Below are 13,001 nucleotides of genomic sequence, written 5' to 3' on the forward strand. Positions count from 1 at the left end.
ATGAAGCTGCCGCAACTTATCTGCAAATTGCAGATGCCTCTGCTGCTGCGGCTGTTGTTGTTGTTGCAAGTGATCCTCACACGCTGCCAGAACAGCAGCCTTCGTGTCAATACAAATCTCAAGGAGATGGATGCAACCGCCATGGCCTTGCCGTCAATATCGGCTGCAGGCAATATTTGTACACGCGAGGAGCCCTATGTGGAGGTGGTTCAGGTGCCGGAGGTGCAGCCGGTGCGTGTACGCACTTCCACCTGGTGCCTCGACATACCACCGCGTTGCTCCTCATACAAGACGGAAATGCGTGAGGTGATGAGGGTACAGGTGAGTGTGGCTAGTGTAAAGTTAGTGTAGGCTACGTGCCTAACTGGCAGCAGGTGTTTAACTGCCGGCTCTGCCTTTGCGGGTTGATATTACGTCATCCCAGCCACTGGCAACACCTTCGCAGTGGCCATTCATCTAGTCTTGGCCACTTACCCCACAAACCTGATTTCATTTGCCAAACCAGGAAGCATACCGAGCATTTCTATTATATTGGCAAACTTCGATGACCGCCTTTGATTATGTTGCTCATATTTTTAGTATATTTTATGAGTTCTGTCAAGAAAAAAATAGAAAAACATTATAAAAAGTTGCGCAAGCGCCGAGAGGAAACTGCAATTCACAGAACGGAAGTTGCAGCTGTGTGTGAAAAATCTTTGAAACCTAAGAAGTTGCGACCGGTTTTGACCCATGAAAATATAGTATAGCGCCAGGCCACGTCCTTGGCTCTCAAAAGTTGTATGAAGACTTGGGCCTATTCGACGTATACGCATGAATATCAAGTGAATTCTCTTCGATTATGGGGTTTAAATAAAGTGCATATTGATATGGTATACTTTATATGCTGCCGATATTATTTCAAAACACTTGAACAATTCTTCACAATAATTATTTTTGAGCTTTTGACTGAGCTCACGATAACAAACATAAAGTTGAGGGTAAAATAACCGAGAAAAATCGAGAAAAACAAGTGGATCGTAAATATGGTCAGAATCCGGTTGTCTATTTGGCGCCTAATCAGGTATGGCTGGTTTTTTCCTCTTTTTTTTGGAATGAGCCAAAAAAATGTAATTATGTCATGGTGTCAGTGACAGAAAGTGCAAATGAAAAGCGGAAAAACAAGCATCTATGCGCAGGCAGGCCAACAGCACAATTAAGTAGTCCACGAGCAAGGAGTTTGAGGCAGTTGTAGTCGAAGTCGAAGTCGAAGCTGTTGACACACTTTCGATTGCATCACGTTAACGTACGGTGCAAAGTGACCATAAGATGTAGTCAGTTTTGGGTTATTTTACTGTTTCAACTCTAATTATATGTATGTGCACATGGTATGTGTTTGTGTTTATAACTTCTGTGCTTGACAAACATAAATTTCATAAGTTAACTATTTAAGATTTCGTAATGGATATTTCAAGAGTTTGCAAGAAACCCTGAAGAAAATTAACAGATTTAAGATCAAAGAGACAGACAATTTGACGTATTAATTAAAATATTTGTCTTTTCAACTAAATATATTTCCAAGCTTTTCTTAGTGTTTCTTTAGCTATTGGAGGTGCCAAATATGCCGAGAAATTCTGGTTTTAGTGTTAAATTTTTTGCAATAATTATTTGTACAGAAAATACCACTGCAAATTGCCAATTGCATTTATTAATTAACACGAAAAAAATCGGTTTCAAAAAGGCATTTACGATAAATTAAACGAGTTTCAATCTTAAAATTTGAAGTAGCGGCAAAATGTTCAAAGACTTTTCAAATAAATAATATCAAGTTAAGTGAATTATATAAAACAACAGACGCAATGGTATAATATTATCTTTAACAGATGATTGATGGACTGACAGTTAAAGATCGATTGCGACAGATCGAGTTGGAAGGAGAAAGAGAAAGGGAGAGAGAGAGAGAAGAGAGGAAGAGTAGAGATGAAAGCACTACGACTTGTGGCCGTAATTTGATTCTTCTATGTAAATCATTGCTTAACATATTTGAGTATTCAATTACCAGCCAAGTACTGAGTATTTAAAACTGGGCTTAATTATGCTTACAATGAATATGAAATAGCAGCAGCAGGAAGCGGATAAGAACGCTCCAATAAAGAGTGCTCGACCACGACATACCCTGTTAGCAAATTCATACATATGTAATCGGACAGGAAGCTAAATACGTTTTTGGATCGGAGGAGCTTGTTCTTTCTTCAGCTCCACTTCCAAGGTGTGACAAATTATTCTGAGATAATTCTTTGTACTTTGCATAAAACCAGTATACTCCTCTTGCCAATTTCTAATGGGATCAGGGTACATAAAAGCGAAAAAGAAAATCTTGAATTGAATTTCAGTGATAATATTAAAATTTCCGCTTTATTAATGTATGCTGGGGTAGGCACAAATGTGTGGAATAATATAGATGTATGTACTCGACTCATAACTTTACAGCAGCATAGCTATAGATACAAGCTCATCAGCAACCAACAGAACAATGCGTAAGTTGGGCGGGAATTTACTGAATGAAAACTGGGAATACTTCGGGGTGGACATTGAAATGATTGTGAGAAGCTGGTCGCATTCACTCATTCAATTAAATTGGCAACTCAAGGGGTGTATGTGGATATCTGAGTGTGTGGGGTTGTAGGCTTGCTCTGCGGGTCTCAGATTTATCATAATCAGCACTTTGGCTTTTGTAAGTTTCAAGAACTGAACAGCGTTACAAAGTTCAATGAGGGTCAGAGAAGTGACTGCTAGATGGAAAAAATTCTTATAAGATTATGCGCATTAACTTTGGCGTCAATATTTATAATTAAATTGAGGAAATATACATTGCATTTTTTCTGTGATTATCTTGACATAATGAGTATTATAGCAGTTTGCATAATGCAAAAGTTTACGACTTGGTTGTCAAATTAAAAAGGACCTGCGTCCAAATCAATTGTAAAGAACATTAAAGCAAGCACTAATAAATTTTATCCAATTCTCTGATTTTTGCAACCGTACATTATATTTTAAAACGAACATTTAAAACAAAAGTGAACTAGTTAGCGGCAAAACGTACTAATTTAAAATAAATTAAAAAAAAAAATAATGTTTAAAGAAAACCGAAGAGTAGCTGAAATCTCTTACTATATATGTTCAAAAAGTTTACATTTCAAAGTTAAATGCTTCAAATACACAAACGATATCAAACGGAAAGCGAACTGAATTTCAAATGTAAGGCGAATATGCATCGCTCCCTAGTACATCGCACTGAAACAAGGGTTCCTAAAGTGGGTGATATTATGCAACTGCACGAATAATATTAAATGATATGCCTTGGTGGTCAACCTAACGCATTAGCCAGCCGTGTGACAACTGAGCCATTGGATCTCCAGATTCCTTCATTAATATATTCACATATTTTTTTTAATTTTCCATTTATTTAAAATATATAATTAAATCCTGTATACAAATGAACTGCGATCAATTTTTCTTTCAGCCCTAAATGTAAAAACAAATTAAGTGGTCATTATAGGTAGTAGAAAACCTGTTTAAGATATAATACAATCTATACCGTACGATTAGTTTCGAGTGTTCTTCGCTTACTTTTAAAGCCTCTATATTAGTATTTCTAACCAATCTTACTAGCTAACCAATCTCTAATTTTTATCTTAGTCTGATTGGGTTTTTCTGGGTTTTCCACAATCCTTGCAACAAATGTTGGACCAAACGTTTTCTTTTTCATTTTAGATACTCCCAGAATATTTATATTTACATTTACATTATACAGTAATATTTAAATTTATTTGTTAATTTAAATTTATAGTTAAGTGTCGGCTGCTTATAGTTTGACAATTAATAAATAAATATACAGGTGTGTTCCAGAAATCTCTAGAGATTTTGAAGAGAAATATTTTTGAAAACAGCAGTTCGAAATGTTGGTGTTCCTAAAATGTTAAAGATTTAATATTTTGAGCATATTTTTTTTGCATTTTTAATCAAATTAAAGATATTTTAATACAATTTAATAAATATTTAATTTTGTTAAATCTCATAAGAATTTTTTTTAGACATTTGACAGTAATGGTTTCTTTCATTCAGGAACGCCAACAATTGCTTTTGGGTTGCTTTAGCGATGTTAGAGATTTGTAGAACACACCTGATCAATTTGTATTCAAAAAAATTATATGCTGTATAGTATACAATGTATAGTATACTCAAGGGCACACAAAATAAATGTGCAACTTGGAGCATACTTCTATGCGCATAATATAAAAGTGCTCACAGCTGATTTGACATGCTGAAGTATATTATGATTTTATAATACTTTGCCTTAGCTTAACCTATTTATCAAATCAGCGTTTAAGTTTTCTTTATTTCGTTTTTCCAATCAAAGGGTAGTGGGTTCAATAAGCTGGGAGCCACTGTATATTTCATTAATATTTAAAAACAAAGTGGCTCAGCCCCATGAACGCTTCGCTCGCGATGCTACAGTCGAGCATACTCAACCCTCGGAGACTCTGTAATTACTGTGAAAGAAGCAACGACTACTAAAAATTAAAAAATTATTAGCTTAATCGGCTGTATTACAGTTTCTACTACTTGTTTCAATGACAGCTATATGATCATAAAACATAAAAGTTGTTACGCGCTCGATCGATCCTATGACAGCTATATGATATAGTGGAGTAGGTTGAAGTAACTTCGGTTACGATATCTCATAAAACAAAAAAGTTTATCATCCTAATACTTGATTTTACACCGATTGTCTTATGCGATGTGCTATATGAAATAGTGGTCCAATCAAAAAAAGAATCGTACTTGATTTGCCTGCAATATAGAAGAGCCTACATACAAAGTTTTTTGGTCGCTAGCTCTTATAGTCATTGAGATCTCGATGTTCATACAGACGTCAGAACAGACGGACAAACTTAACTTGACAAACTTAACGGATAGCTTTACTTTTATTAAGTACGGGGTCTAAAAATATAAAAATAAAATATGCGTTAGGTTGTCAACTAAACAGCGCTTGCTCAGCGGAGCTACACCCCCAAATAGCAGACTAACTTGTATTGAAAGTCAACAAAAAGTTCCGTTAAATCAACATTCTTAATATTTTTAGAGGGTTAATAAAATCCACTGTCATAAATATAAAGTATTTGAAATATGAATACAATTGAAAATTTTATTTAACTGTTGAATTGATAATATAAAAAAAGGTTAAGCCATATTTAATTTTTAATGAAGTTTAAGCTTGTCGACAATTTGTTACTTTTTGCACTTGATAGCCCCGACGGTTTTTAATTTTGTAAATCAAATAAAAACCAATAACCACTATTAATATAAGCACAAAAAGAAGAGCCAGCCTTGTAGAGTCCCATCTAGGCTCCTGTTGCGGTAGTTTCGGTAGTTCTGTTGTTCGTCCGGTGGATGTTGTTAATGGTATTGCTGTTGTTGATACTGTTGATGTTGAAACACCTGAAACACTGACATCCCCTGGTATATCAGATGACGAAGATGATGATTCCGTAGATACGCTGGTTTCTAACGTCTCCCACTTCTGAGCGGTGGCACAAACAACCACCAGCAAAAGTGAAGCACAATAAATCAGTCCCGAAACTTTAAGCCGATTCATTCTGAATTTAAGCTCCATAAGTATTTATATGTTATTATTTTTGTACAATACGTCGAAGTTCACAAACTGTTTGCACAGAACTGAGCAATCTTATAACATATGCTGTCAAATTATTTTGGAACTTGGAGGCCGCAACAGGAAATGCGAATTGATAACATTTTTGGGATGGATTTTCAAATTGTATGGTAAATGACTACTAATACGGAATTAAAGTTATGATAACTGTGCACTGGAATGATTTAATGTTATTATTACTCAGGCGCGCAGCTTGGGGGCAGAGGGGGTTTCAAAAGGGGCAATGTGCCCCAAGACCTCGGGGTTGAGGGGCCCCGCGCTCGAACACCTCCGATGGACTTTCTTATATGCGGGGAAAGTGGAGAAAAATGTGATGTTTGATTTTGGTTTTCTTTAACTTAAAAATATCTAAATAACAGTTCGCTCGAGTTCTAATATTGAAATTCGCTTGAATTATAGTTGGAACCCATGCTCACAAATATTATTTAGCGTGGCCCCGATTATTATAAGACACAAAACTCACCAAAGTTCCTTCATTAGCTCGGTACCCAAAAAAAAATGGGTACTAGAGCCTGTTAGATTCGTGACAATTATAAATATTATACTACTTTAAACACCTTTATCTCCGAGACTATATGAGTTAGAGCAACCAAATTTGGTGACAATACTCCTAGGATGTTGACCTATGTCAAGTTTATTATAAAATTTGACCAAGCCCACGTTCGCCCACGTAAATGATATAAAATCTAACAACAAGAGCATTTTAAAGCTACAGCCTTGAGACTTGGCACACAGGTGGGAAGTACAAGCCCTTAATTGTGCTGAAATTTTCATCGAGTTAGATTCATAAACAAAGAAGATATTTGAGGAAATATGATATCTGACCAAAAATCCAATTTTGTGAAGGACAAAATTCAGTTTAATATAAAACTAGTCGAATGGTGCTACAGTCGAGCATACTCGACTGTCGGAGACCCCGTACTTACTATGGCAAAAACTAACAATGGAAAAAATTAAAAATATTTAGTTAACTTAAATGCATATTCTATCATATTGGTTACAATGTCTCATAAAACATTGTAGATTTTCGACTAAGACTTGATTTTCGCCCGATCGGTCCTATGACAGCTATATGATATAGTGATCCGATTTGAACCAACTTTAGACAGTATATATAAGACTCCGTCTGTATGAACATCTAGATCTTGGAGACTATAAGAGCTAGAGACCCCAAACTTGGTATGTGGGTTCCTCTATAATGCAAGCAGATCAAGTTTGTTTCAAAATTCTGCCACGCCCCCTTTATCGCCCACAAATCGAAAAAAAAATACATATCCAAATAATAAGAACAATTTAAAAGCTAGTGACACCAAATGTGGTATGTAGATTCCTCTATCTTGCTGGCAGGTCAAGCTTGTTTCTTTTTTGAATCGGACCACTTCATCATATAGCGCCCATAGGAACAATCGGTCGAAAATCAAGTTTTTGTGAGAAAAACTTTTTTGTTTAATGAGATATTGTAACCAAACTAATACAATAAGCATATGACTTGGTTTTATATATCCTGTCCAAAGTTGGTTCAAATCGGACCACCATATCATATAGCTGTCATAGGACCGTTTGGGCGAAAATCAAGTCTTAGTAAGAAAAACTTTTAAGTTTTATGAGATATCGTAACCAAACTTATAGAATATTCATTTAAGTTAGTCTTACACATCCCTTCCGAAGTTGGTTTAAATCGGTCCACTATATCATATATCCACTATGTCATAGGACCGATCGGGCGAAAATTAAGTCTTAGTATGAAAAACATTTTTGTTTTATGAGATATCGTTACCAAACTGATAGAATATAAATAAAACTTGGTTCAAGTCTTAGTATGAAAAACTTTTTTGTTTAATAAGATATCGTAGCCAACTGATTAAATATGCATAACAAAGTTGGTTCAAATCGGACCACTATATCATATAGCTGTCATAGGACCGATCGGGCGAAAATCAAGTCTTAGTATGAAAATCTTTTATGTTTTATGAGACAGTGTAACCAGTATGACAGAATATGCATTTAAGTTATCTAAATATTTTTTAATTTTTTCCATTATTAGTTTTTGCCATAGTCGTGTATGCTCGACTGTAGCAACGGCCGACTAGTTGTTTTGGGTACCGAGCTAATGAAGAAACTTTGGTGAGTTTTGTGTCTTATAATAATCGGGGCCACGCTAAATAATATTTGTGAGCATGGGTTCCAACTATAATTCAAGCGAATTTCAATATTAGAACTCGAGCGAACTGTTATTTAGATATTTTTAAGTTAAAGAAAACCAAAGTCAAACATCAACATTTTTCTCCACTTTCCCCGCATATAAGAAAGTCCATCGGAGGTGTTCGAGCGCGGGGACCCGGGGTCCTGGGGCAAATTGCCCCTCTTGAAACCCCCTCTCCAACCCCTAGCTGCGCTCCTGAGTAATAATAAAATTAAATTATTCCAGTGCACAGTTATCATAACTTTAATTCCATATTTAAGTAGTCATTTACCATACAATTTAAAAATCCATCCCAAAAATGTTATCAATTCGCATTTCCTGTTGCGGCGTCCAAGTTCCAAAATAATTTGACAGCATATGTAATAAGATTGCTCAGTTTTGTGCAAGCAGTTTGTGAACTTGGACGCAGGGACTGAAAATAATGATTATTGTTCAAAATAGCAACATAACAAATCAACCATAAGGAGAAGTTCAATTTTTGTTTTGAATGTACCAAAATTTGTGTTATTTGTATATCTCTGTAAACAGCTAATAAACTTTTATTTGAGTTATAAAAGAAAAAAATCAAAATTAATGGTTATTTAAAGACTTGATTTTGTAAATCACATTTAACAATTACTTGTGTTTAAAAAAATTAAGAATAATTATTATTTTTGATTTTTATTTTATTAATCTTTTATAAGAGTCTTTGATTTTTTTTTTTGAATAAAAGTCTTTAAAGACTTTGAAGACTTTTATTTTGATAAATAAAATAAAATTCTTAAAAGACTTTTACGATTTAAAAACTTTTGAATAAAAGTCTTTGTCGATTTCTTCGTTCATACTCAAGATTAAACTTTCAAAATTACAACACCAGTAAAACCTTCGACATTCTATGAACCTTTATCCTCTACTAACTAACTACGCTCTTTTTCGCCGCACAGCGGGATCAATTCTCAATTGATTGAGAACTGTACCTTTAAGGGTATTAAAATTCAAATACCCAATTTTTAAGAACAATTTAATTTTTCCTCATGAATAACAATATGTTATTAGTTATAGAAGCAATAGCATAGGGGGATAAGTTCAATCTAGCGAATTTATAAACGTGAGTTCCAATACTATTATGGTTTTTTGGATTCAAAAAATATTTTTCTGTTTTTCCAACTACTTCAGTACTTTATTTTACAATGTAGCTGGAAAAAATTTGTCCATGGTGTAGATAAAAGAAAACCAAGTGTGTAATTTTGCAATTTTTTTTTTCATTATAAGCGGAGATATTCACAAAAACTTTTATTCAAAAGTTTTCATATGAAAAAAGTCTTTAAAGACTTTTATTTTATTCCTCAAAAATAAAAGTCTTTTGAGACTTTTAAAATTTTAAAATCAGAAATAAAAGTCTTTACAGACTTTTAAATTATTCATCAAAAATGACTTGAAAGACTTACTAAAGACTAATAAAATAAAAATCAAAAATAATGATTAACTTTAATTTTTATTTTTTTCTATAAAAGTAACTTTTAATTTGTATTTATAAAATAAAAGTCTTAAAATAACCATTAAAAGTGACTTTTTTGGATATTCCTTATAATAGTTATGGTCCCTGCTTGGACGTATTGTACAAAAATAATAACATATAAATACTTATGGAGCTTAAATTCAGAATGAATCGGCTTAAAGCTTATACTGTCTAAAGTTGGTTCAAATCGGACCACTATATCATATAGCTGTCATAGGACCGATCGGGCGAAAATCAAGTCTTAGTCGAAAATCTACAATGTTTTATGAGACATTGTAACCAATATGATAGAATATGCATTTAAGTTAACTAAATATTTTTAATTTTTCCATTGTTAGTTTTTGCCATAGTAAGTACGGGGCCTCCGACAGTCGAGTATGCCGTTCGACTAGATTTTTTATTAATTTAAATTTTTATTTAAAATGTTTATATTAAACTGAATTTTGTCACAAAATTGGATATCAGAACTTGTGGGCCAGAAATTGCTTTCGTCTCTAGACTTTTACCTCGTGTAGGGGTTTTTTTTGTGGGATATCAGAAGTTTTTGCATTTTCTTTTGCTTTGCTTTTTAGACCCCGTACTTAACAAAAGTGCAGGGGTCTTTTGGGTTTGATTTAACGAATATGTGCGTAACAGGAGGAGGCGTGGCAGACCCTATAAAGTGTATATATTCTTGATCAGCATCAATAGCCGAGTCGATATAGCAATGTCCGTCTGTCTGTCTGTCCGTCTGTATAAGCGCCTAGATAGAGACACCAAACTTGGAATGTAAGTTCCTCTATATTGCTAGCAGATCAAGTTTGTTTTAAAATTCGGCCACGCCGCCTTTACCGCCTAAAAATCGTCATAGAAAATTTCATATTCAAATTATAGGAACAATTTAAAAGCTAGTGACACCAAACTTGGTATGTAGATTCCTCAATATAACAATCGTTCGAAAATCAAGTTTTAGTATGAAAAACTTTTTTGTTTTTAGAGATATCATAACCAAACTTATTGGATATGCATATAACATCCCGTCCAAAGTTGGTTCTTGTTGAAACCAAATTTGGTTTCAGCGCAGGCCACAATCGATCTTCTGCGCCCTATCTTCTAAAATCGAATAACCTGCAAATATGGAGATGTGCCGCCAAGAAGCTGTGATCTGACACCGTTAGCCTATTATCTTTGGGAAGCGGTCAAGGACAAATGTTATGAACAATCCTGAAACAATTGATAAGTTGAAGAACGAGATTTGAGTTGCCATTGCTGACATACGTGCCGAAACAATTGAAAATGTTCTCAAAAATTGGTTGGATTGAACGAGCTACACCCAAGTCAGCTGTGGTGGTCGTTTGTTTTCATAAATAAATGACATAAAAGAACCTTTCCAATAAACATTCAACCTTTGACAAAAATCCATCCGTTTTTTTTTTATTGCAATATTAAATTCCAGTTTTTAAATGGACCACCATTTATGTAAGCAGTTTTACAATTTATCAATTTAAATGCGCACAATAATGTTTCTCTTTTTGTTCTTTATCACATCTCAATTCCCATTTCTTGCTTTTGTTCTTTTAGAAACTGAACAAGACGCGCACAGTTCGATTTTGCTGTCAAGGCTATGAGGGCAATCTTTCTGACAGTCAAGCCAGCTGCAAGCCCATTTGCCGCGGTGGCTGTGGGCGTGGCAGCTGCCTTATGCCCGATATTTGCAGTTGCGAGGAAGGTTACACCGGCAAACACTGCACCCAGCGTTAGTAGTTCGCCTTAAAAAAATGATAACCTCATCTGATAGTTCAAGGTCATTGCAGGCTGTGATCATGATCGTTGGGGATTGGACTGTAAGAATCCGTGCCAATGTCGAAATGATGCTGTTTGCGACAATAAGACCGGAGTGTGTCATTGCATTGCCGGCTGGGCCGGCCAGTTGTGAGTAATGTAAACGATTTCTAATTTAATCATTTCAGTCATGAGTAACGATTGCTTCCAGCTGCGAACAGCCCTGTCCACCGGGAACTCATGGCGTCATGTGCCGAAAAGCCTGCGGATGCGCTGAGAGATTGTGTCACCCTCAGACCGGAGAGTGTATTCGACAGGATCATGTGGGTGCTTTAAATGTCAGCCATGTCGTGCTTGAGACCATCAACTCGACAATGGCAAATCTCACACACAATATTAATAACATTGCCAAGCGAATTGGGAGCATGCCGGAGGGTAGCCTTGATCAGGCCTCGCCGAGTCCTCTGCCCGAGGTCATACTGATCAAACAGCCTGTTCAGGAGGGCTCGCACACCCCCAAGATTATACTGCATGAGTCCAGCAATGCTCTCCTAGAGAACTTGCACACAGCCGCAGCTGCTGGTGTACCAGCTCCAGAAGTAATACACGTAATCACCAATGCTGGCAGTGCGTCGCAGGAGCATTCACCTCAGCTCAACTTGGCAGGATTTGCATCTGGCGAGACCAATCCAAGTAGAAACACTCATGATCATGATGCCAGCCTACTGAGTACTTTGATCGTTATACTTCTTGCGCTAATGACTGCCATTATACTTGGCTTTCTTTATGTCTATCGACGCTATCATGTCCAGAAGGAAGCTGTCATCTACAATGCCAATGGAACGATTACAACTCATCCATATCCACATGTCGTTACCAATTCCAATCTCAATCCAGAGGTTGTTATAAATGAGTCAGCTGCAATGGGAAAAATATTTCACGGGCCGCTGCCAAAACCTCCAGCCGCAACTGCGGTTAATCAAACGAATGAGGGTATGTAAGTGTCGCCCGGCTGTTACGAGGGCGGTTCGATGAATAACCTAACAATACTTGAGCCTAAAGTTCTTTAGCATATTCTGTTTTAAAAAGAAGAAAATAACTAATTCGTAAAATAGATTATAAGCACGCTTGAAATATTTCATATTGAAGCTCGGTTAAATTTCTTAATTCATAGCAACATTTAAAAACTGTATCTTTAAGCCAAGTTGTTCATCGTATTGGCCAAGTAGTTAGTCATCTGATCTTATCTTTGAGAAATTCTTGCAGTTTCTCCACCGGAACTGTATGACACTCCTAGCAATAACTCATCAATAAGAACGCCGCCCTACGCCTATTCTAGAAAGGAATCACTTTATTCAGTAATCTCGCCCAAGTCACGCAAGGGAAGTCTCGACTCGCATCTGTATGATGAGATACGTTACCATCAGCAACAGAACCAACAACAGCATTACCAACATCACCACCCTCAACCACATACCTCGGAAATACGCTATCAACACTCTACCATGGCAGCCGCCTACTTACCACCACCAGTACCAATGACGCAGCGACAGTCGAGTCACCAGCACCAACCACAGCAACATCATCAATCGCAAAACTCACATGTTTCCCACTTAGTAATACCGCCTCAGGATTCCAAATTTCTGCAGGTACCTAACCAGATTACAACACAAAAGGTTGCTCATATATAGGAGTGCAACATTTTGTGAACTACATAAATTTGATTATATTTTTTATTATACCTGCATAATTAAAAGTATATGTGTATGTTTTAACAATATAAACAATAATTGGCTTGTGTTATAATAAAGATACATTTTACATTATGC

General features: G+C 35.8%; 1 protein-coding gene across 1 annotated transcript; it reads left to right on the plus strand.

Moving 5' to 3' along the window:
* LOC117781302 lies at positions 1–12,909 on the plus strand. Its single transcript, XM_034618053.1, has 5 exons — positions 1–321; positions 10,972–11,146; positions 11,205–11,322; positions 11,384–12,165; positions 12,439–12,909. The coding sequence occupies exons 1-5, from the start codon at positions 1–3 to the stop codon at positions 12,861–12,863; spliced, it is 1,821 nt and encodes a 606-aa protein (XP_034473944.1). The 3' UTR covers positions 12,864–12,909.
* The last annotated feature ends 92 nt before the right edge of the window (positions 12,910–13,001 follow it).

The sequence above is a fragment of the Drosophila innubila genome (genome assembly GCF_004354385.1).
Source record: "Drosophila innubila isolate TH190305 chromosome 2L unlocalized genomic scaffold, UK_Dinn_1.0 4_B_2L, whole genome shotgun sequence".
Taxonomy (NCBI): Eukaryota; Metazoa; Arthropoda; class Insecta; order Diptera; family Drosophilidae; genus Drosophila; species Drosophila innubila.